The 26250-nt window shown below is 39.2% G+C and overlaps 2 protein-coding genes across 2 annotated transcripts; both read left to right on the top strand.

Moving 5' to 3' along the window:
* Nucleotides 1-966: 966 nt before the first annotated feature.
* On the top strand, nt 967-1780 carry LOC6053737 (39S ribosomal protein L22, mitochondrial). The gene is given in 2 exon segments (XM_001869735.2): nt 967-1563; nt 1566-1780. Coding segments are annotated over 2 exon segments (657 nt in total). The 5' UTR covers nt 967-1076; the 3' UTR covers nt 1736-1780.
* Nucleotides 1781-5998: 4218 nt separating this feature from the next.
* Nucleotides 5999-24351, top strand: LOC6053736 (post-GPI attachment to proteins factor 2-like). Its single transcript, XM_038266899.1, has 7 exons — nt 5999-6721; nt 12564-12793; nt 13513-13647; nt 13723-13884; nt 20556-20661; nt 20729-20947; nt 21482-24351. Exons 2-7 carry the CDS (start codon nt 12587-12589, stop codon nt 21640-21642), a joined length of 990 nt encoding a protein of 329 aa, XP_038122827.1. The 5' UTR covers nt 5999-6721; nt 12564-12586; the 3' UTR covers nt 21643-24351.
* Nucleotides 24352-26250: the final 1899 nt, after the last annotated feature.

The following is a 26250-nucleotide window of genomic DNA, read 5'->3' as shown; positions in this document are numbered from 1 at the left end:
AAAAATACATTGTAAAAAAAGCAAAAACTGCTCGAATGGAAATGCTCCGTAACCGACAGAGTCTCGGCCCGAAACTTCAAACACGAACAAAAGCAGCGAACCGAAGATTGGCAATGACGTTTTGGAAGTTTGACAGTTTGGAACGCATGAATTACCCCATTATCGGATTCCTGCACGGGTGATGTGGAAATTGTTGCACATGGCTGAAGTTGGGAATTTTGCAACTTATTTAAATTTATGTTAAATTTCAAAATGGAGCACCCCCCCGCAGGCGAGCAGTTTTTGACAGTTCGCTCCATAAGAAATACATTGTAGAAAAAAAGCAAAAACTGCTCGAATGGAAGTGCTCCATTTAAACACGAATCTACAGCGAATCGATGTGGAAACTAAAGATACACTAAAGGCACGATGATTTGCTGTGCAATGGAGCAGTTTTTGCTTTTTTCTACAATGTATTTCTTATGGAGTGAACTGTCAAAAACTGCTCGACTGCGGGTGCTCCATTTTGATCAGAATCGCGATAAAAGTGGTTAAAATTGAAAAATAATAATAAAGCAAATTCTGGTCTAGAATTTAACAAAATGTTATTTGTTTTGTAAGACCTTATGTTATTGCACAATAATTATAGATTTTTTTTACAAAAAAGTAAATTTTTCGGTTCGTCCACAATCAATCTTATGTTTGTAAACAAACGACGCCATATTGCCAATGTTGTTCGGTAGCTCATATCAGGCCATCGCCGGGGCCCTGGTAACCGAGGACCGATTTAAAAAAATGCATAAACAAAAAAATGCAAATGATAAATACGCCAACCTTGACTCCAATAAATTATCAAGAGTACTCAAAGATGATTTCAATCAGCCAAACTGCTCGAATTCTTCCACCCTCAAAACTAATCAGCGTGTATGCGATGTTTTTTTTTCGTTTTTGTTGAATCACCCCTTGCGCAAAAGCTGTCAAACTACCAAAATAAACATCTTCTGTCAAATTCCACAATCCTCGCGAATACATAATCGATCCGGTGCATTTTGAAAACACTAAAAAATCGTGCTACTTCTCTGTTATTCCAGCGCAAAATGTCCGCTCTACTGCAGAGCTTTCGCCGGCTAACGCTGCTCAGCAGCAGCAATCTTGTTCCGGCCTTGGTGGGCACGACAACTACCACCAGCAACAACTTCCACACGAGCAGCACGTTGTCCAAGCAGTGGAACTCTCGCAACACCGGCCCTTCCCGATGGCTGCAGCTAAACAAGATCGTGTACCCGCCGCAGGCCCCGGAAGAAACGCCCCGACCAGCTTTCGTATGCCACCAGAAAACCAACATCAAGTACAGTCCCAAGAAGATGTGGTACATCGCCAGCTTCGTGCGCGGAATGTCCGTCGATGAGGCGCTAAAGCAGCTGTCGTTTGTGGACAAGAAGGGCGCCGCCACTATCAAGGAGGCCATTCTGGAAGCGGTCGAAATGGCCGTCAAGCGAAACAACGTCGAGTTCCGGTCGAACCTGTGGGTGGCGGAATCGTTCTGCAGCAAGGGACGCGTCTTCAAAGGTTTCCGGCGGCACGGACGGGGCGGTTCGGTGAGGTCGAGTACAAGCACTGCCACTACTTTGTGCGGCTGGAGGAGGGGGCACCGCCGGCGAACTACTATCCGGGCCGGGAGCAGAAGAGCGGCAAGGAGATGCTGGACGAGTGGGTGGAGTCGATGCGAAAGAGGAAGGTTATCAATTCGTTGTAGAGAGAGACGATTAGTTTGTGCTGGAAATAAATAGAATGAGTTAAGTTGATTTGTGTTTCAATACTAGCTTTATCACATGATTTAAGCAACTCCAATATTGACTAAGCAAATTTTCAGAACTAATCGATCGCAATGGTTTTTTACGCAGATAATTTAGTAGAATGCGCCGAGATGTATGCAGCACACACATCTGAAGTTTGGCAAAAACTCTTGAAAGCTTTGCACATCGGCAGCTTTTAAGTCCTGTAGCGTATGCAAAATGTAACTCAACGGCCGTAAAATAATAAATATTTGATGTATGCATTTCTTCTTTGGTATTGATTGTTGCGAAAATAATTATGAGCAATCTGCATTCACGTTCTTTAAAATTAATGCGAAAGCACAGAAGTATTAATTTTGGCTCGAGTTGCATCAGAGCTTGATCCTGAAAGAAAATACCTACTGGCTGTTGTGTTGCGAAAAAATAAAGACATCTGACGAACCAATGCAGACCTTTTCAAGTAGATCCGACGCCTTTTGAGTGCGAGCATAACCTGGAGCATAACATTTCCCTCGATCCGGAGCAAATACTCCACTTGATGTTTACACCTAGTGACCTGCTTCATTCTCAGAATGTGAACGCATCAATATGTACCTCAACCACCGTACGGTTACAGATCGGAAGGAAAGGGTTGAAAGGGAAACAGCTTTACGAATAGCAGAACAAAGGATAGAGAACGATTTCTTGGGGCTTTTCTCCACACTCTCTGGCTTGCTTTCGCTGCCGCTGCAGCCCATTTGAAATTTTTCATGACCGGTTCCTTCCGAAGTGCATATATCTGGAGCAACATTTGAAAGGGGCGGTACGACATTGCTCTTACGGCCTTTCATTACACGCGTTTAAATGAGACCAAAGGCCGTAAGAGCAATGTCGTACCGCCCCTTTCAAATGTTGCTCCAGATAACGTCATGATTCGAAATCCGGACACTTAGTGACATATCATTTTTGTTATAGCTGGCAAAAAATCATGTAATAAGTTGGAAATGTAGAAATATCATCAGCATGTAGTATAAACAGTCAGTTTCAAGAAAATGCATGCAAAATATGTATTTTCTAACAATTTTTCATCAGAATTTTTAAATTAAAATGACTTGTTGTGCTTCGAATTCCGGACACTGATAAAAGCTGATTCGAAATCCGGACACTTTTGCTTCGAATTCCTGACACTCGATTTTACTTAAGATTCGCACAAATTTGGACTGAAATGTTAGTGAATGGCATTCTTTAGGTCTCCAATAAGCTGTTAAAATCAAAACAATCGATAGTTTATATAAAAATTTGCTAGAATTTAAGGAAATCGAAACCATAAATTTCTACTTTGCCTTCCCGGTGCTTCGGACGCCTATGAAATATTTCAAGTGAAATGTTTCGCATTTTTGGTAAACTTATAATTTTATTGTATTAAATTGTTTTGGCATTATCCACAGCGTTCAAACAAACTTTAAATGAAAGTTCATGTTGGAATTCATCAAATAAAACAGTTTTGACATTCATAATGCGAACTTATATCCTAAAAAATGAATAAACAAGATGAAGTGTCCGGGTTTCGAAGCGTCCGGGAATTCGAATCATGACGTTATATGCACTTCGGAAGGAACCGGTCATGAAAAATTTCAAATGGGCTGCAGCGGCAGCGAAAGCAAGCCAGAGAGTACGCTCAACCCCCGGTGGTTGGTCACTTTTTCGTTAGACATTTTTTTAGTTGGAGTACAAACTAAAAAGTGACGAACTGTCACTTTTTCCACGGCGCTTATGAACACTATCAAAACAAACGTTTGGTAGTGTGTGTGAAATCTGTGTAAAAGGGGTGTCAAACTAAAAAATGACCCCGTTCGTTTGACAACACTTGGTGTCAAACCATCGGGGTTTGAGTGTACCGCTCAAAAAGACAATCGCTTCTTACAACAGTGCTCAATTCCTTCTAAAGAATTTGTAATTATAGATAAACATAATCACGAGTAAAATTAATTTATACTTTTAATGATAGAAAACTACATTTCAAATGATAAAACTTGACCTACCTGTTGCAAATTGTTGGAAGTCAACCCTAAGTGCGGCCCTGGTGATTAGTTTAGTTTAGCTTTAGGCGCAGTAGGCTTTGCCACGCGCATCTTTTATATAAACACCACCCACTCTGTGTTAACCCTCTTTCCCCGAATAAACGCCAACTCGTCAGGTTGTGTGGCCCAGCACATCGCGTGGCGCGTTGCCAAGGATACCGCGAACGGAAGGAAAAAGTTTTTCCACGTGCGCGGACACCCGGGAAGGTGACGTAGTTTTTTCGCGATCGAAAAGTGAGTTAAGTTTTTCGGGAGTAAGACACGAAAAGAACGTTTTCTAGTGCGATGGAGTACGAATTTGTGTCGCACGCGTTCGACGGGACGAATTTCTCGTGCTGGAGTTTCCGGATCGAAGCGGATTTGAAGGCGCAGAAACTCCACCACTGTATCGAGCGGACGCTGGAGAAGGAATCGTTTTTCACGGTGGTTGCGGAGGAAGGCGTGGCGGAGCGGGTGCGGAAGGAAGCACTGCAGAAGTCTCGGAAGGAAGAGGACGAAAAGTGCAAGTTGTTCCTGCTCAAAACGATCGCCGAGCCGCAACGGGAGGCCGTCCGCGGAATGTCATCGCCGAAGCTGATGTGGGAAGCCCTGAAGTAAGTGTCGGACCGGAAAGCAGCGCGTGCCGGAAGTAACGGAACGTTTCCGTTCAAGTGTCGCGTCTGCGGGAAACCGGGGCACACGAAGGTGGACTGCCCGTGGAAGCAGAAAGTGAAACAGGCTGCCGGAAGTGTGCAGCAGCTGAAGAAAGGGAAGGTGCATGCGGCGGAAAGCAGTGCCGGTGCCAAGGAAGACGTGCCGTTCGTGCCAGAAGCGGAAGAAGCCAACAATGAGGAAGCAGACGGAAAGTTCCGGTGGGTGCTGGACAGTGATGTTTCCGAGCACATGGTTGGTGATTGGAATCTGCTGGTGAATGTGAGTCGGATGGAAACCCCGAAGGTGGTCAACGTGGCTGAGTTGGAGAGTCAAGAAGAAGTGCCGGAAGATAAAGTGTGCACGGACGATCAACTCGACAGTGAAGAATCGGATGCAGATGACACAGTGCAAGAAGAAGAAGATGTGCCGGAAGAGAACGCAGTACCAGAACTGGAGGAAGCTGCGGGAGAAAGAAGAGGTCGCGTGAAGAAGCATCCGGCAAAGCCCGACCACGAGTTGAAGCTGAAGTGGCCGGCAAGGCTCGTGGATGAGATTCCCGACACAAATGAAGTGCTGCAGAAACGCGACGACTGGCCGCTGTGGAAGCGCGCTATCGACGACGAGTTGCGGTCGCTTGAGAAGAACCGCACGTGGGATCTCGTCGAGGCACCTGCTGGTCGCCGAGTTTTGTGCTGCAAGTGGGTGTTCAGGATCAAGAAGGAAGAAGACGGTATTGCTGCCAAGTACAAAGCTCGTCTCGTCGTGACGGGGTGCTCGCAACATGCGGGGTACGACTACAAAGAAAAGAACGCCCGAATCGTCGCTCGTGAGCTGCCGGCAGAAGCGGTGAAACAGCTGCACCAGACAAAAGTACGGAAGCCTCCAGGATTTGAGAGGGGGATTAAGGTGCGCAAGATGAACAAATCACTGGTTGGTGCGAAGGCGCTGCTGAAGTCCCGGAAAAAGCGGTACAGGTGTCAAATGCTGTTCAAGAAGATCTCGAAGCTTGAAGGAGCGCAAACGGAACGAGACCGTCGATCCGCTGCTGGGAGTAGCAGGCGGAGACCGAGGGAGCGACATCAACGATCGCCGCATATTTTTTTGGGATTACAGATATATTTTCCAAGCGTCTGCCAGATGTAAATTTACACATTAGTAGAGGTAAAAAAACCTTTTTTCTGACATAAAAGATGTACCCCTTTTTAGATGTAATTTTACCACGATTTTTTCTACTGTAAATAGTAGGTTTATGAAAAAAAAAACATAAAATTTATTAAACAATTGCAATTGATAGAATAGAAAAATAACAAAAAAATAAACCAAAGGTTTGTTATTTTTGTTAAGCAGTAATTTTCTATCATGTTTTAAATTATACAAAAAATGATAATTTAAGTACCCCATTAATGACTTTCCAAACTTTTTGTCCATCGCGAGCGAGCGAAAAGCGCACATTTTCCTCACCAAAATCCAGTGAGAAAAATCTCACCTTTCGCTCTCGTCTGCTCTCGCTAATTTTCCCTTCGCAGCAAGGAAAATCTTCAGTCCGTCGTCGTCGTCGTTCACTTCGCCAGTGCTTGCTCGCGGTCGGTCGTGGAAATTTCAACGCTTGTGGTGTTTTGTGCAAAAAAAGGGCGAACGTGGGTGCTGAAAAACAATAGTTTTCCACCTTTGGGAAAAACAAGTCACGTAACACATCTTCCGGAGCGTGGAAATGACCAGGGGAAAACGAAACTGGGATGAATTTGGACGGTGGTGTGATTAGCGAATAAAAAGGCGTGCGAAAAGAAAAGTTGCAGTGTTTTTTTTCGAGGAGGAAAACTCTTTTCCCGATTGAAGGAGGAAAATTATCGCAATGCACTTGAGAGTTTTCTGTAAAAAGTGATTTCCCGAGTCATCCAGCAACGTAATCCAGTAAAATTTCGTACTCGCGTACAATTGTACCTGAAAAAGGGAAAATCTTGTGTGACCCCCTTTTTTCCAGCAGAAATCGCGCAGTTATAATCCTCCTTCCCCCCCCAGTGGAAACGAGAAGGGCGAAAACGCAGTAGGCGAAGAAGCCACCACCTCCTTCTTCGCTGTGGAAAAGCATCGTACAAGCAAAGAAAAACGGAAAGCAGGCCGTGGAAAAACAGACTGCCAAACGGGGTGGGTGGAGAACAACCAGATCCACCACCAATACTAAGGAATATTTGGCGGATCAACAATAACGGCAGCAGCAGCAGTGAGGAAAAGTGAAAAGAGAGAGAGAGAGAGGTAGGAGGAAGTTCACTGCTCACTTGAGTTTTCCTCGCGTTTGTGAATATTGGATGGGGGAGGGAATCGAGTAGTAAGACAACTTGCGATATGGGTAGGGTGGTGCTGGTGGATATAAATTTGATTTTGCTGTTGATTTTTTTTATTTATGGATATTTTTATCTGATTGTTTTTGACCGAGAACAAAGTTACAAGTTATTCAAAGACACACCATTTTAACGGCTTATTGCTCTAAACGCGATTGCGTTGCGCTTTAAGGGGTTACATACATGTAAATCGACAAAACAATCAGAGGTTGGTGTCAGCACAAAGCGCTCAGAAAGTTTGACAGTCCACTTTGCGCACGGCAAAATGTTGAGCTTAAAATCGTCTCTAACTCTGTTTAATCATGAAATATCTTCATGAAACTTTCAGGAGTGATTGAAAATCATCTTTTTAGTGGATTCAATAAATTTTCTGTAATATGAAATTTTGCGATTTTCTACATGTATGTAACCCCTTAAAGAAAAAAAAATCAAGGCAAAGTAAAATTAAACAATATTTATCATTAATTAGTTTTTGCTTATTTTATAAATCCTAGGGACATAGGGTTAATCACTGTTAAATGCCAAACACTGCACAGTGGGCAAAAACGGGTGAAAAACTGATCTTTTGATGCCGTCAGTTTGTGCAATGGCTCGTTTTGCCCCATTTACCCGATTTTATGTATTTTGTTTAATACCTTGAATTTCCGTGGTTTTTTAAACTTTGAATAAATGTTATTTTATGCAGAAAATCACCAGGAATCGATAGAAAACACTCCTGATTGCTGCAAATGGCGACAAGGGCCTATTTTGCCCATTTCATTTTTAGTCAATATATTAAACGAGTTGTGATTTCCAATACGTTGAAACTGTAAGAAATAATGTGATTTCAAGGTATTTTCGAAAAACACATTAGAAAGGGGTTAAATGGGGCAAAATGGGCCCTTGCCGTCATTTGCCACCAATGAGATCATCACCAATCGATTTCTCGTGATTTTTTACATAAAATGGTATATTTTCAAAATGTAAAAACAATGGAAATTAAAGATATTCGCGAAAAACACATAAAATGGGGTAACTGGGGCAAAATGGGCCCTTGCTGACATTTGCCACCAATGAAAATGTCACAAATCGATTCCTCGCGATTTTCTACATAAAATAATATACTTAAAAAAAATGTAGGAAACTACAGTAATTCAAGATATTAATGAAAAACACAGAAATAAGGGGTAAATGGGGCAAAATGGGCCCTTGCCGTCATTTGCCGCTATTGAGAGTATCGCCAATCGATTTCTAGTGATTTTTTACATAAAATAAGATACTTTAGAAGTGCGGCAAACTACGGCAGTTGAAGATATTCGAGAAAAACACCCTAAAAAAAGGCAAAATGGGGTAAAATGGACCACTTCCCGTCATTAGCCGCTATTGAGAGTACCACCAATCGATTCCTCGTAATTTTTTACATCAAAAATGATACTTTTGACAGGCAGAAACTGACGGCATCAAAAGATCCGTTTTTTCACCCGTTTTTGCTCACTGTGCGCCGCTCATTTTTCCTGAGCGGTCGCTCATTCGTTCTTTAGCTTGAGCCGGTTCATAAGAACGGTTCGCTCAAATAAGCTCATCTCTACTGATAAACAAATTGCTATCTTTGAATCATCGTCATCATCGTCTAAAAATAGACGGCGTCCTATCTCGCCCAGCAAAATGAAGCATGAGCATGAGCATGAGCATGGTTGACTGCCAATGAGCTGCTACTCCGTTATTGACGGATCAGCTGAAGTTACACAATGAACCAACAGATGAGTAGTGGGAGCTAATCATCCTCACTGTATAACCCCTGAAGATCTCTGCTTTAAGTCAATACCGGCGCCCCCCCAAGGAGATGCAGTTCAACAAAGGTAGGAATGTTAGTCCGATAGTTGAAGTTGCAGACTCATCAGACACAGAGTTTGTCGCTCTATACCTGTTGACACCGCGTGAGACCGTTGAATCCACAGCATCTCCTTCAAGCATCACGGGAAGTGGGGGATTTTGTTAGTAGGTGAAGGAAAGGGAAGGTCAGGATTCATCTTGGTAGATGATATGACCAGAAAGTGATAAGGACTTATCAATCGTGTATTTTTTACTTCTTACCGTCGGCGTGCCATCCGAGCAACGATGCTATGGAAAGGGCTTTCAAAACGAAATGAAATTTTAGTCACGTATTATTCGTTATCATGCAAACTTCTTTGCAACAAACTTCACCGCGAATTTGCCCAGTTTGGACCGCGAACAACCGGCTCAACTATAGAAATTCAACATACACACGACGACACGAATCCTTCTTTCAATAAATTCAAGAATCTTCCACTACTTTCTCGCGAGTACTAATTTATTTCTCAAACGCGTATTTCCCGCCTGCGTATCTTCCCACCGGCGTGCTTTTGAGCAAGGATGCTTTGAGAAAGTCTTTCAAATGAAAATGCCTGTTTTACTAACTATTCGACGACAAACCTTCCGAGCGGCGGTGCTATGGAAATGGATTGAGCTTGAAACATTGTAGAATATAATATCACCACACATTTAATTAAATGTCTCGACAAACGGCGACTACGATTATTAAAGTTAGTCGATTCAAGAAATTTCTATCGAACGACGAACGAGAACAAATTTCACCGCGAGACTGTTCGTATTTTTTCAGTTAAGTCCAGTTTTTTAACAAACGCGCGCGCGGCTGGGAGAACTCGACGATCGACTGGCCAACTCGAAGGCCCAAATCAACTGAAATCTTCTTTTATCGTTTCACTCCTCCTTCCCCCCCCCCCCCCCCAATGAATCTTCCAGAATTTTCTGGAATTCTATTTTTTTTCACACACGCGCGCGACGGAGAGAACTCGACGATCGACTGGCCAACTCGAAGGCCCAAATCAACTCCGTCCTATCACGCCCAGCAAAATGAAGTCGATAAAGTAGTCGGTTTCGATGCGAAAAAGAGGAAAACGTGGTCTAAAAATAGCGACGCCATCCCCCTATAAGCTTTCATTAAAGCAAAAACTGTTTTATTTTTAGTTTGAATTGAAAAACTAGTTGTTATTTTACTGTGCATTGTTTTCTCCTGCACCCAGAAGTGGGCATCGGCATACGAGAGGATAAAGAGCACGATTCGGTAGTAAAATGGTACTGTGTGCGGACGGAGAGGATAAATCCCGAAATTACCGAGAGTACTTTACTCATGGTTCATTTTCCAAAAAAGTTCATCTATCAAAAAAAAAGTACCGGTACCGAGACTCGAACCCAAGATCTTCGGCATATTGAACCGTGCCTTTGCCGTATGGGCCACCATGATTCGGTAACTAAACGGCGCTCGTTTGTCCATATAAGCCACTCATAGGATGAACTGTTCCAATGAACGAATGAACACGCGAGAGGACTTTACTCTCGCAATATAGCACTTTCCTCACGTTTATTTTCGTGAGGACTATCCCCTCGTTCTTTAACTTTGGGTGTACGTCCGTAGTCCTTTTAGATCATTCTTGATCAAGACAGTATAGCTCTGGTTCCTTGCAAGTGTCCTATTTTCTTACCTCCACGTTGGCTCGATTTTCATGATGACCTAGACTCGAGACGGCTAAAAGAAAGGGGCGCGACAATGTGGGAAAGGGAAGTAATTTGTGATTGTAGACGGTATTGTTTTGATTCGCAGTATGTTGAGTCAACTGCTGTGGATGTACCTGAAACATCGCACAACGGGGTTTCTCTTCTTTCATCTCAAACCTAAGTGCCGATCGAGACACGGGAGCTGTCAAACAGAGGTACCTATCGGACAAAATCCTTTGTCTTTTGCTCGATTGGTACCTCCGTTTGACAGTTCTGTGCTTCGATTGGTGCTTTTGGTTTGAGATGTCCGTTCTTTACACCCAAAGTTAAAGAACGAGGAGATAGTCCTCACGAAAAGAAACGTGAGTGCTATTTTGCGAGAGTATAGTCTTATCGCGTGTTCATTCGTTCATTGGAACAGTTCATCCTATAGGGGGATGGCGTCGCTATTTTTAGACCACGTTTTCCACTTTTTCTCATCGAAACCGACTACTTTATCGACTTCATTTTGCTGGGCGAGATAGGACGCCGTCTATTTTTAGACGATGACTCAGCACTTTTCCACTCTTGCGCATAAAAAAACCAGGTGGCAGCACGATGCAACGCCACGTCCCTATTGAGTGGCTTATATGGACAAATGACCGCCACGTAGTCTCCGAACCATGGTGGCCCATACGGCAAAGGCACGGTTCAATATGCCGAAGGTCTTGGGTTCGAGTCTTGGTACCGGTTTTTTTTTATGGATGAACATTTTTTTAAGATGAACACATGAGTAAAGTCCTTCGGTAATTTTGGGATTTATTCTCTCAATCCGCACACATTACCATTTTACTACCAAATCGTACTCTTTATCCTCTCGTATGCTGATGTCCAGTTCTGGGTGTAGTCAGTGACGCTCCTTCCAGGATGTTCCTCGCCTGAGCATCAACTGAAGAGGTATCATCAGCATCATTCACCCTTGGCCTGCAGTAATCTTTTGAACTCGTTGAAAATGTCCTTTCATTACCTATCCAATCGCATGATAGATTCGGACAACGTTTTCATCAAATTATCTGAGATCCGGCTTCTAAAAAGTTCATAAATAACACTTAAGTGCTTATAACTTATGATAGGGTTATCAGATCTGCAATCTATTGGACTCGTTGGAAAGGTCTTTTGATTACCTTTCTAAAAATGTATAATATGACGATGTTTCTTACAAAAACCACCCTTTTTACAATCTTCCGAACTTTTGTTTAAATCGTTTTTTAGCATAACTTTTGAAGTACTTACCTAAACTTCATAATTTTCAATAGCGACTTATGGGATCCCAAGACGGATCGAATGAGACTAAAACGGTCCAAATCGGTTCAGCCAGTGCCGAGATAATCCAGTGCAAATTTTTTTGATCAACATCCCACCACACACACACATACATTTGCTCAGAATTTAATTCTGAGTCGATAGGTATACGTGAAGGTGGATCTAAGAGGTCAAATTAAGAATTTCGTTTTTCAAGTGATTTTACAGCCTTTCCTCAGTAAGGTAAGGAAAACAAAAATAGTGGTGCTCTAGAGTAACCATGGGCGTTGGAGGGTTAAGGTTTGATGATTATTACATCAAACTACCAAAAAGTTAAACTAACTGTACGCGGGTTTAGTAAGCTGTATATGAATATTGCCGGTTTGATGTTATATTGAGATAAAACCTTTTTTTCTATACATATCAATTAAACTCAACTCAGTGTTGTCAAAATTCAGGAATAAAGTCTCTCTAAAGGCATTTTTTGTACAGCCTGGTAGTTGAAAAGCAGCATTTTTGTGGTGCAAATTATAAGTAATAAAAATAGTGATAATTTAAAATGTGATATTATTTTTTTTAACTTTATAATAATTTTTTTTTGTTTGAACAACTTTAATTGTCATCATTGAATTTCGAATTCCTTGCAAAGGATAATACCGCCATATTTCCTAGTAAGACATTTTCAATATCGATTGCATTCTAATCGCTCCTCATCATTAGGACCGTCAGCTTGACATCAATTAGAAACATCCGGCGTTGTTCCGCGACCTAGAAATGTGTATTAGCGAAATAGAAATTTTAATTAAATCGTACGTCTTTCTCATCATCGCCTATCTCATGGGTTGGCAGATTCGCACAGTTTTATGGTTAAATTTTGTGCAAAACTCGCTGACCCAGGATTTTATTAATAAACTTTCTAATTTCCCTTCTTTTCTCCCCATTTTCCCACCCTCAAACAGTAATTCATCATCGTCGTTCCGGAATGCAATCCGCCATGATTGATGGCCACAGAAGCGACGCCGGTGGAGACTCCGGCCTGGTCAAAGTTGGATCGTCAAATCCGGTCCTGACGGCGGCTGGCCGAGCAGCAGCAGCAGGAGGAGGTGCAACAGATTTAGCAGAAGGCGTTGGAGGGGGTGGCGGAGGGGATGGCGAAGGAGGAGGAGGTGGGAAAAGTCAATCGGAAAAGGTGAGATGGATTTTCTATCTGGAAATGGTTGTTGGATTGAATGGGTGGTATCGTTCGGTGGGGGGAGTTTGAAATGGAGGATAATCGTATCATGGACATTTTTTTGTGTTTTTTTCTTTTCCTAATTTTTACACCTTATTTGAGTTTTAGTTGAGTTGCCTGTTTCAATATCAACAATACCTTTTCTCAATAATTCTTCACCGCCATTTTGGCCGCCATCTTGAAATTAAAATATTTAACTCTTAGACTATTTTTGAACTCAAAGATCCATAAACAAGACAATAACTTTTTTTCGTGGATAGATTATCCGAAGATCCAATTATCCGAATTGTTTTTTTTTCCGGAGAATTGAGTCTGGAATTCTCAACCATTGCTCAGTGAAGCTGTTTTCGTGAGAATTTGCTTTTGTCGCTGAATGAGGATATCCTAATTGAACAATTTAGTTCCTTTTACCGGTATACTCTATCAGTCAGCATACCGGCTCGCTCAATAATTTACCACTATTCGACCCTTTTCCAATTTAAAGATTCTTCCACAACCCGTACAATTTTCTCTCGTTTTACGTAAACAACCAACGATAGAAAGCGTATTTCGAGATTGACGTCATTCGCGTCCGTTTACGTTTACGGTTTTGGCTGGACTTCTGGGATTTCTCTAAATATTTTGTATTTGTCCTCTAACCTTTTACTCTTTCTTTCTTTCTCTCTCCCTATTTCCAGCTGGCCGTACATCTGATTGTCAGCTTTCGTGACATTTGTGTGTTTACGTTGGTCCTTCCGCTGGGCACTCTGTTTGTGTGCTTCGTCACGGCGTACGTCTTCCAGCCAGAAGAAATCCACGAGACACACTGTCGGGTAAGGCTTTTGGCACAGGCTTCGTACGGAGAAGAATCAATTTCTAATCGTCATCATATTTTGCTTTCTTTTTAGGTGTACAACATAATCCCGTCGATAAGTGCCATCACCGGCGTTAGTCCCCAGCGTTACCTGTGGCGGATCTCGATAGCCCTGCACATCGGGCCGAGGTTCGTGATTGCCTTCGTCTACAAAAATTACTACCGCGCGCTGATCAACGAACTGCTCGATCCGTTGGTAAGTTTTACTATATACAATGATACCGGGGAGTTATAGAAATATAAAAAAAAATATTCCAATGCTCTTGAAGTTTAAAATTTGTTTCGAGTAGTTTTCTTAACAAAATCAAATGCATGATCAAGCTTGAATTTGGTGAAACAATAATCAAACAGAAACGTCAGCTTGAAATATCATCAAACAAGCCAGAATCTCGATTTTATTTCACCACTTTTTTTTCGTGAAAATTTTGAAAGCCGTCACAAATCATAGAAGTTTGATCTAGGGCCCATTTAAAAAAAAGAACTTAAAGTCGATTGATGCAGTATATTCTCGAAAAAAAAAGGTTTCAGTGTGTGTTGCGCAAGTGAAAACTTGATAATTATTCTCACGAAGAGCTCATATTTTAATATGAGTTTTTACCTCACCATCGTGTTTCAGAGAAAATTTTACACAGGATCTACTTTTAATCTGATTGGAAATAAGTAGGGCTAGTGATTTTTGGCGATTTCACGGAAGCCGCGTAATCCATGAAATTCGCCCTTGGCCGTGAAAATTGGGAATTACCGTGAAATGCCGCGAAATTTGAAATATTCAATTGATAAATCGCTAAGATTTTTACTAGCATTTTAAATGCAGTCTACAAATAAATGAGTATTTCACATCAGTTTTACAACTTTTTTTTGAAGATATCGTTCATTAGAATATTCAACAAAATGCAGTTAGTTTCTTTATTCCACAAAGTTCCAAAAAGATTTTAAAAGAACATTAATCAATACTTCTTTAAAAGAAAACGCAAAAAATACCTTTTTTATTTTTAATTTTTTGTAAAATTTATTTGAATTAATATTTTTTGTAAAATTTATTGTTTAATATATTAAACAACGAGAAACAAACAATATTGAATATTTTGAATATAAATTATGTGTTTTTGTTTCAATGGATTATTAAACTAATACATATTGAAATCATATTTGTTAACCATTGAGCAATTCTCTACGAAAACGGGAGTCTGCGATCAGCAGAGAAGCGAGTCAGACGTGCGTCCCTCACAAACCAAAAAAGTGCTTAAAAAGTGCAAAAATGCCTCACGGCAAGAAAAAGAGGCGGTCCTCACCAGCAGGATCGGCAGATTTGAAGAAGCTAAAGAATGCCGAAGCGCTACCTGCAAAGCCAGGCAGTTTGAGCAAGCACGCTCAAAATTTGTCTGGAAACCAGTTCGCTACCCTCCCTGTGGACGTGAGCGAGAAGGAAGAATTTGAACGACGGGAAAAGTTGCCACCCATTTTTGTGAAAACATCGTCATCGGATTCGGTGCGAAAGTGGCTGACCGGGTTTATCAAATCTGGTGCTTTACGAGCTTCCATTCGCTTGTGTGCTGATGGACTCAAAATTCTGCTACCTACCAGAAAGATTACAACTACGTTCGGGATTTCCTGAACAACACCAAGATTGAATACTACAGCCATGACGATCCAGGTAAACGGCCCATGAAACAGGTCCTCCGAGGCCTGTACGACATGGATGTGAGTGTGCTGAAAGAAGAGCTCAAAACTCTTAAGTTGAACGTAATCGAAGTCTTCAAGATGACGAGGCACAACAAGGACATCAAGTATCGTGATCAACTGTACCTGGTTCATCTCGAGAAAGGATCGACATCGCCTTCTGAGCTGAAGGCAGTTCGGGCAATTTTCAACATCATCGTGACTTGGGAACGTTATCGTCCAGTGCACCGTGACGTGACACAGTGTTCGAACTGCTTGCAGTTTGGGCATGGTGGAAGGAACTGTTTCATCAAGAGTCGTTGTGCAACCTGCGGAGGTGAGCACAAAACACAAGCTTGCGAAACAATCAACGAGAACATCGAAGCGAAATGCTTCAATTGCGGCGGCGACCATTCTACCAAGAATCGAAGCTGCCCAAAACGTGCTGAGTTTGTAAAAATTCGGCAGCAAGCGACGACGAGGCACCAACCAAATCGTTGCAAAACACCACCAGCATACACGGACGTGGATTTTCCTGCTTTGGCGTCACCTGGAGCAGGATCTGTTCGAGTGGTTCCAAATCTGCAGCCATTGCCGTTGAATCAGCGGCAAAAAGTTGCAGAGAACACAACACCTCCTGGCTTCAGTCAGCAACCGAGGAAAACCAACCAGCATCAACGGATGAAGGCAGTAGTGACCTGTTTTCACCACAAGAACTTCTGAACATTTTCATCGAGATGACAACAACACTGCGTGGTTGCAAAACTCGTGCGGAACAAGTAAGAACGCTTGGAGGATTTATCTTAAAATACAGTTCGTAGTTTACTCGTTCTAATGATTTTGAATATTTCAATGAATTTACTTTTTAGTTTTAAGTTAGGATTAGTTGTTAAAGTGATTTTTCTTTTTACCCAAATGTATTCGATTCAATGCAAAAATGTAAAACAATTTGAAGTAAATAAATGAATGTGAACAGTTAATAAGAAAACGAAAAATATAACAAAGATGAAGAGCATATAGCCATACCACTTAGAATGTAAATTAAATGTAATTATTATAAGAAAGTTCAATAAAGACATATTTAATTTCAAAAAAAAAAAAAAATTTCTACGAAAACGGTATTTTTTCTTCAATTTAAATTTTTGTATTTTTTAATCTGGCTGAAACTTTTTTCGTGCCGTCGGTATGCCCAAAGAAGCCATTTTGCATTAATTTGTCCATATAATTTTCCATACAAATTTGGCAGCAGTCCATACAAAAATGATGTATGAAAATTCAAAAATCTGCATCTTTTGAAGGAATTTTTGATCGATTTGGTGACTTCGGCAAAGTTGTAGGTGAAATTGGTGATTTTTTATTTAACTTTTTGTCACTAAAACTTGATTTGCAAAAAAACACTATTTTGATTTTTTTTTATTTTTAAAATGTTTTAGAGGCAAATGCCAGCTTTTCAGAAATTTCCAGGTTGTGCAAAAAATCAGTTATGAATTTTTGAATGAATACTGCTTTTTTCAAAAAATCGAAATATTTATTGGTCGCAAAAAATTTCAACTTAATTTTTCGATGTAAAATCAAATTTGTAATCAAAAAGTACTTTAATGAAATTTTGATAAAGTGCACCGTTTTCAAGTTAAATCCATTTTCAGGTGACTTTTTTGAAAATAGTCGCAGTTTTTTAAAATTAGTACACATGTTTGCCCAATTTTGAAAAAAATATTTTTGAAAGGCAGAGAAAATTCCCTATATTTTTCTTTGTTGAACTTTGTTGATACGAACCTTAGTTGCTGAGATATTGCAATGCAAAGGTTTAAAAACATTTAAATTATTGATGTTTTCCAAGTCTCACCCAAACAACCATTTTCTAACGTCGATATGTCAGCAATTTAAAATATGAAACATTCGTGAAATTTTCCGATCTTTTAAAAAAATATATTTTTCAAATTTTTAAAACAAGACTAACATTTCAAAAGAGCCAAACATTTAATATTACGCCCTTTTAAAATGTAAGTTTTTAAACCAATAAATTTGCCAAATATATATATTTTTTTGAAGGATCGGGAAATATTTTTCTTGAAAAGATCGGAAATTTCAAGAATGTTTCATTCTTTAATCTTAAAAATCGGATCAATAGTTGCTAAGATAATGACATTAGAAAATGGTGGGTTGTTTGGGTGAGACTTGGAAAACATCAATTTTCATGTTTTTAATCCATTGCATGGCAATATCTCAGCAACTTAGGGTCGTATCAACAAAGTTCATGTAAGCAAAATATAGAGAATTTTTTTAGCTCTTAAAAATTTTTTTTTTTTACAAGGGTGGGCAAACATGGTACTAATTTCAAAAAATGAAAAACTGCGACTGTTTTCAGAAAAGTCACCTGAAAATGGTTTTAACTTGAAAACGGTGCACTTTATCTAAATTTCACTAAAGTACTTTTTGATTACAAATTTGACTTTACGTCGAAAAATGAAGTTGAAAGATTTTTGCGACCAATATTTCGATTTTTTGAAAAAATCAGTATTGATTCAAAAATTCATAACTCGGTCAAAGATTTTTTGCACAACCTGGAAATTTCTGAAAAGTTGGCATTTGATGTGTCCTAAAACATATCAGAAAATGAAAAAAAAATAAGAATAGTATGTTTTTGCAAATCAAGTTTTAGTGACAAAAAGTTAAATAAAAAATCACCAATTTTTTATACCGTGTATCATTTTTTTCCAGTGTAGTCCGTATCCTACAACTTTGCCGAAGTCACCAAATCGATCAAAAATTCCTTCAAAAGATGCAATTTTTTGAATTTTCATGAATCATTTTTGTATGGACTGCTGCCAAATTTGTATGGAAAATTATATGGACAAATTAATGATGCAAAATGGCTTCTTTGGGGCATACCGAAGGCACCAAAGAAGTTTCAGTAGGATTAAAAAATACAACAATTAAAATTAAAGGAAAAAGACCGATTCCGTAGAGAACTGCTCTCCAGCGATTTTTATATTGCAGATTTGTAGCCGTGGGGTCGGAGTCGAACATTTTATTTTTCGATTCACAATTTTCGACCAATAATTGTGGTCAAAGCCATTTTTAGAGGTATTTTTCCACAGTTTTACAGATAACACTATCAAATTAAAAGAATTCAGTTTCAAACAATAAGCCATTCGAAAACATGCGCCATAAACTGCTTGGGCCCAAAATTTGAAGCTTTTCCAAAATGTATTTCCAGAGATAAAGCCATATTAGTGTTTTTCGTCTTATTTTTACCCCATTTTTTCCCATTAAATTTTTGGTTTTATACAAAATCATATACTGAACATCAAATTCGATGTCCCGGCTCGTTCTCGCTCGAAAGATCGACAAGTCGAAGCATAAACGCCAGCACATTTACGTTAGTGCGTTTTACGCTGCGCGTGAAAGTGTTATTTCTGGCTTTTCATAATAGATTGACAAAGTGCAATATCGATACATATTCTTTTAGTTAATTATAGCCTAACATCAAAGACTGAGTACCCTTTATTTTTTTCTTACAATACAGTCATCCCACATATTCGGAACACCCACAAATTCGGAACACTTTTGTGATAATTTGTCAATAGCATGCCAAATGAATCTTTTCTGGCGAACCTTCTATTTTTAGGACCTTTATTTGAACATTCTCTTGCTATTTCACTAGCAAAAGGAGTTCTTTTTGAATAAAAAACTGCATTTCGAGACTGTTTTGTTCAGAGCTGCAAAACACTGCCTCCAAATTGCCTGTTCCATGATTGTGGAATGTTATTGTGCCTCCCACAATTGTGGAACACCTGAATTAAATAGATATTTTCACAAAAAACGTTATCAAACCATTTATAAAACATTATTAAGCTTTAGTTTCATTGTTTCCAGTGTGTGAAGTCATTATTTTGTAGAAAATATGTACTCCTGGAGAGAATCAAAGTTTGTTTACATCCGTAAGAAAAAAGTGTTCCGAATTTGTGGATTTCAAGGGTCAAAGTTTTTCTTCAAAAACTTGATATAAAAGTTAAAATTTGCAGTTGTTTGATACATCTTTCGAAAGATCGCAAGAAAAGCTTTCAAATGAAGGTAAAAGCGAATCATTAAGTTCATTTATCGATTTTCTATGATTTTTTGAACATTGGCCAATGTGTAAACTGTTCTGAATATGAGGGATGGCTGTATCAATCCAATAAGTTTTTCTAAAATAAATGCGATCCATAATGTACTTCCGAAATTAAAAAAATTGCATTCGAGGTTTAATCTAAAAAGATTCGAAGCTGTAGGCCAAATTCTCACTGGGTCGTATGATTATATTTCTGAAAAAATAATTGCACCAATATGTTTTTCGGAGTTTCATCATTTAGTAAGAAAGGCTCTATTTTACCTCTGGTGATATAAAATCGGGTTTTTATATAATTATTATTTATCAATTTTTATGTAAAACGGTAAAAAAGACTAAAAACCATTTCCAATCACCTTTTTTCATTTTATTCGACAAGACAATAGTTTGTTTGTTTGTTTGTCTTAGTCGAATACCTCCTTTATGACATGTCCCCATGCTTTGGATAATCGAATCAAGAAATTTTTTTTTTCGCTGTCTTATTTTTGATTGTCGAGCTTAAGTATGACCCCTAAACTACGCTAAAGTGATTTACATTTTTTTAATCCAAGATGGCGGCCAATATGGCGGGGATGTAATATTTAAAAAATGCATTTTATTATTTAATAAGCAATCAACTATTCCAAATTTGACTAAAATGGGGTCACAGAAATCGAATTTGATGTTTAAAACAGGAAAATTAAAAAAAAACGATTTTTTTCGTAATTCGAATATTCGAAGGAATCGAACAAATAAAGCAAAAATATAGACATAAGAGATTTAATTTTAATCACATAGCAAAATTAAGTGGAAAATGGATTTTCCGAAAAATTCTGAAGTTTTGGAGTGTTGGTGTCTACAAAAGGAATTTTTCGGAAAACAGCCTCTGCAAGAAAAACAAATAGAAAACATGAAGTTTTTTGCAAATCATCAAAGTAGCATCGACTTAGCAAATAGGTATGCGTATGATTTTAAATATCAAAATATTAAACTATCGTACCACCAATTCGTAGTTGTTTGTTCTATGTTTCGAGATTGAAATAATTCATAAGCGAAACGTAAAGGTGAAAAAGGTGAATTTGAATTGTAATGCTTTTATTCTTTTATCTTATTTTCAGAGCATAAAAAAGGCTAGCCGTTTGCTCAAAATCGTGTACTGCTTGAACATGGTTGAGATCTGCGCCCTGCTGGGAGTCACATACATTTCCAACAAGGAAAATTACCGTGAGTTCATTAAGCATTATTTCAATCATTCCAAGACATATTTTTGTTCAAAAATTCTTTTTTCCAGCCCTCCACGAGAAGGTCTTCATCATATTTATGATCTCGTCGCTGTCGTACATGCTGGCGACGCTGAAGCTGCTGAAGGTGCTGCAGCCCAACGGGCCCCAAACGGCGCAGGAGGAGTCCGCGCTGCGCTACAAGCGGGCCTTCTTCGCCCTGTCGATCGCGTCCACTGTCGGGCTGATTCTGTTTTTCCTGAAGCACCGCTTCCTGTGCCATGATTTGGGTAAGAATTCGTCTCGGATTTAAGTCTGTGGAACTCAGGCTTGTCATTACCACAGATTTTTCAGCACAGAGTCAACACTCAACATATTATCCATTTTATTTTCACAGTTATACACTCAACCCCCGGTGGTTGGTCACTTTTTCGTTTGACAATTTTTTAGTTTGTACCCCGTTGGTTGGTCAAAGTCAAACGAAAAAGTGACGAACTGTCACTTTTTACACGGCGCTCACGCACACTATCAAAACAAACGTTTGGTAGTGTGTGTGAACTCCGTGTAAAAGGGGTGTCAAACTAAAAAGTGACCCCGTTCGTTTGACAACAGTTGGTGTCATGTCATCGGGATTTGAGTGTAATAAATTTGAGAAGGCAATGATAAAATTACGAAAAGATGATCATTATGTGGCCCAAAAAAATCCGTATCTGTACTCAATCTGGTTGAGCTGTCAAAAGAGCGACGGTGGTGCCAATGGAATCAAATGTGGTTGAAAGAAGAACTGCGGCCTGTTTACATTTTGATTTTTCTCTTTCTGATAGCCTTCAGTTGGTTCGCGCTGTGCGAGTACATCGTGGCGTCCGCCAACATGGGCTTTCACTGCACCACGATGCTGGACTTCCCGACGGAGGACTTCCTGATTGCCAAAAACACGGAACGGTACCGGAAGAAGCAGGCCGCCCTCAGCTGGAAGCTGGATTGAGCGCCGTCGGCACGTATCAGCACTTAATGGTAGTGAAATTTAGTTTTTTAGTTAAGTAGATGAATAAAGTGAGAAAGGAGGTGAGGTCGGAAAATATTGAAACTTTTGGATTCCAGCAGGGGAAGGCAGCAAGCGAAGCAAGAGGAACGAATTCTTATCTAGTGCTAATTAAAAGAAGTAAAAAAACAATACAAAGAAAACCGTAGAAGAGCAAAGAAGTATTTTTAAGATTCTAAGTATGAACACTATTTACTTACCAGTAAGCAGTACGTAGCAGTAACTAACAACAAATCTCTAGTCAATGTAGCCGAAATGTGACAGTTAGGTTGCGTCAGTGCTAGGTGGTTGCGTGCTGCGAACGCAACCAGTTGTTGAGTTTCGTGGTCGATGGGAAAACAATAACAGTCAGCTGACAGCTTAGATCGTCCTTGATTGGTGTGCCGTAGTAAGATGCTTCCCTTCGAAACATTCCTACTCTCTGTATCTGTGTACCTTTCTGTTTCGCTTTACACTAGATTACTAGAAACGATCTATACCGTAAATTCTGTGAGACTACATCTAGATGCCTTCCTGTTTTCCTAGTTTAGACAAAAAAGACTATAGTATACTGTTAGTATTAGGTTTCCTGTGCCGTGAGTGTGAAAAGTCACAGACAAACAGAGCATTTCTTGTTTACCGTTCACTGTAGCCATCTAGTTTTGAACGCGTGAAGTACGCTAACTGTCAAACGCTACTCGGTTAGGCGAAACTATCCTTATATCCCTACCTGCATAGGTTGAAGAAATGTGGAGAAAACAAAACAGAATCCACCTCCGTTTGTCTGTGGCTAATCCAAAGCTTCTTTGCACTGTGTTGTTCCCTTTCCCATCTGACAGACGAATTCACGGAGGCAGAATTTTCCAACGAAAAACTAACGCCAGATTGACGGACAGAATCCTCTAGAGCAAATTAATTTAACCCTTCCTTCGAGACAAGAAATGAAAAACAATTGGAAATCAGAGCAAATTTTAATGATATTATCAAGTATTACCCAACAAAACAAATTGTATAGTCAAAATGAGTATAGAGCAACTTTCGAGTTAGAACCAGAGGCAGCAGCTAATCCCAATTCCTTATCGAATAGCAGAACGACAATTCTGATTGTGACATTAGAGAAAAAGAAACACTCACAAACATAACAAATTTGTACCTAAATCAATGTACGTATAATTTTTCACTCTTTCCAGCGAACAAATTGAACCAAAATGCAAATTGGATTAGGTGTCGGCGGAAGCATTAGTTGATAAGATTGGGCCAATTATTAATTAATTTAAAGAATTCACCAGCAAAAAGTACGCACTTTCACCACAACTGTCAAAGTGGCGCAACGATCGTTTCGCCGTGGGACGAGACACTCGTGGCGTCTCACACGCTAATTTGAAAACCTTTCCAAAAGCTTCGATCCAACGATTTAGCACTGTCTTGCCCCTCGAGTGCCAACGCGTGTTTTGTCAAAGTGACATTTGGTTAAATGAGGGGCAGTTGGATTGTGGCCGATTTGCATGTATGATTCCTTTATTGTGATTATCTGTGGTTTCTTTTGCCCACCCTTTTGCTGTTAGTTTGTTTAGTTCGAGCTGTCAGTGTGAGCTAATTGTTCGGTGTTTACCCTTTGGCTTATTTGTTATTTGTTGATCAAAGAGTCGGTAAAAAGAAAAATAAAAGAATACAAAAAAAAACAATATGGCAATTACATATCATCGGAAAATTACTCTCAAACAACGGAAACACGTTTTATTATGGACCAATTTTGAATGGTTCCATTGTTCAATTTGCCTCTTTGAAAAAAGTTCGTTTTGTTCCAAAACAATCATCTGTCTGAGTAACGCACAAAACCCTTCTTCTTCCCAGTCCCTTCCAGATCTGAATAACGAAATACTCAAAATGTTACTAAAATACGTACCCGATCGTTCGTTTCCTGTAATTTCCGTAATTATGTGTACTTTTTAGACTAAATAAAAACGAATCAATTCACCCACCGTATCGATTATTTACGCAAGCTCTAAAACAAAACAAAAATCTCTGAATCTATTGAACAACTCTGACAAAAGAAACGTAAACAAAGAAAGATAAACAAACAAATGACAAGAGCCTAAAAGAACCCGTTCGGTGCAAGACGCTGCGCGAAGCGACAAAACGATGGATTATTTGCTTAACACAACAACAACACACGATAACATCAAACAAAACAATACCGCGCAAACATTAGGACAAACAAAACAATAGAAACGCAAAACCAGTGTTGAAAATGTAAACAAAACGCATTTGTAATCGTGTCTTCTTTTTATTACACACATTCACACGGAAATCATAATCCACAAAAGAAAACAACGTTTAAAAACACACACACACACACACACACACACACGCTCAGAAAAGCGCGCGCAATACTAAAGAGTTATACAACAACAAAAATGTGTAAAGTAACTGTCGCAAAGTAAAAAGCAAAAAGTAAACAGATAAAACTAAAGAAAAGAAAACGCAGAGCAGACAACAGCTGTCGCTTCTAGATAACAAAACAAAAATAGTAAGGAAAAGAATACTCAAACCGTGAATGTATCTGTGACAAACAAAAAATTAAAAAAAAGAAAGAAAGCGAATACTCAAGTCGTTCCGGTGCAAAGTGGCAGTAAATAAAGGTATTAAAATGATATATTAAAAAAAAACGAACAGACCAGATCAAACAGATTAATTTCCAGTAGAGTTCTTCGAAACGCCAAAACAAGCATGGCCGAAGGCACGTGGTCGGGAACGAAATCCACACGATGCGATCCACAGCGCTTGTTGCGTGTCGCTCAACTCTCTGCACTCTTCCTCTTATGTATACTCGTGAGTGCCGCTCACGAGAGAGAGAGAATGGAAAAATGAGCGCGTTGAGTGAAACGCGCGCGTCGTGGGCGGAAAATTTGCATCGTGCATTTCCGCGTTGTGAAAACAGAAAAGGGATGTGGGTGGGTGGCTTCGGAAAAGTGAACAATGTTTTGTTGGACATCTAGGTTATTTGTAATTTTTGAAAACAGTGCGTAACATGTTTGATAAGACTTATTTATATATTGAATGATTGGTTGTTGTGTAAAAATCAAGATGCACTATCGATACATCGTCGCTGTCGTGCTAACTTGTCGCACGTGCATTTAGGGCAAAATTGAGTTAAGAACACCATTTAGTGCGGCTCACAATGTTTCACCTTTTGACTTTCACAGATCCCCAATATTCGATTTCAATCCTGAGATATTCAATGAAAACCGAAAAAACTCCGTCGTGCTATCTTGACCCAGCCTGAAAATTGATGTATGTGCGACAATTAGCCAAAGGGATTTCAGGTTAGTAGGCGTTTGACATAGGTACAAGCTTGACCAGCTTAAACATTTTCAACTATAACTCGGGACTCCGGCAACCAATTTCAACCAAACTTCGGGACAATACACAGAATGGTCTACCAAACAAAACGTGTTTTTTTATTGTTTACATTGCGTGCTCTCGTTTTTGTTTATTCATGATCAAACATTAAAACGCGTTATTCTCTGAACATCAAAAAGTGACAAACGACAAGATAGCACGACGGCGTCGATATGAACAAAATTAATACTTTTGTATTTTTCATTTATCCGCGAACCAAGCTACTTCCCTGTTGTACTGAGTAAACGTATAAAAAATAATATGTAACACGTTCAGGCGTTTCGATTGCAAATTTGGTTTTACATTAAAAACTGAAGTCAAAAAAAAGTTGCGGTTTTTGTCCCCCAAAACACATATGAAAAAAATCAAAAATAAAAAAAAAAGATGGATTTTGGAAAAAATATTAAAATTATAATTTTTCTTCAAAAGTAACCAAATTTGAATGTTTACGTGTCATTTTTGTATGAACAGTTGCCAAAATTGTACGGACCAGCTCTGTGGCTTAATGGTTGCGGCTTCTGCCTCACAAGCAGAAGGTTCAGGGATCACACCCCGGTCGGTACCACTGAAATTGGGAATCAGACAATTGAACTTGACACAAAATGGCTGCTTTGGACATAAAAGCCCCACAAAGTTTGAGCCAAAATAAAAAATAAAAAACAGAAAAATAAAAATGGTCGAAATCGGCCGATTTCGTAGAGAATTGCTCACGAGCAGTATTGGCTATTATGATAAAATAACTTAAAAAGCAATTAAAAATTAAATCAAGAAGAGCTAATTTCAAACAAATATGTTATCTGGTTCTAAATTTATAATCATCAGAATGAACATTTAACAACAATAAAATTTTTTAGATTGAAGCAGTTCTCTACGAAATCGATCTTTTTTTTTATTTTTTTTATCCGGCTGAACAACATTTCAGAAATTTCCAGGTTGTGCAAAAAATCTTTGACCGAGTCATGAATTTTTGAATCAATACTGATTTTTAAAAAAATCGAAATATTGGTCGCAAAAATTTTTCAATTTCATTTTTCGATTTAAAATCAAATTTGCAATCAAAAAGTACTGGAGTGAAATTATCATAAATTGCACTGTTTTCAAGTTATAGCCATTTTTAGGTAACTTTTTTGAAAATAGTCACAGTTTTTCATGTTTTAAAATCAGTGCACA

Source organism: Culex quinquefasciatus, chromosome 1 (genome assembly GCF_015732765.1).
Source record: "Culex quinquefasciatus strain JHB chromosome 1, VPISU_Cqui_1.0_pri_paternal, whole genome shotgun sequence".
Lineage (NCBI taxonomy): Eukaryota > Metazoa > Arthropoda > Insecta > Diptera > Culicidae > Culex > Culex quinquefasciatus.
The sequence above is the reverse complement of the archived record's forward strand: the minus strand, read 5'-3'. Positions and strand labels throughout refer to the sequence as shown.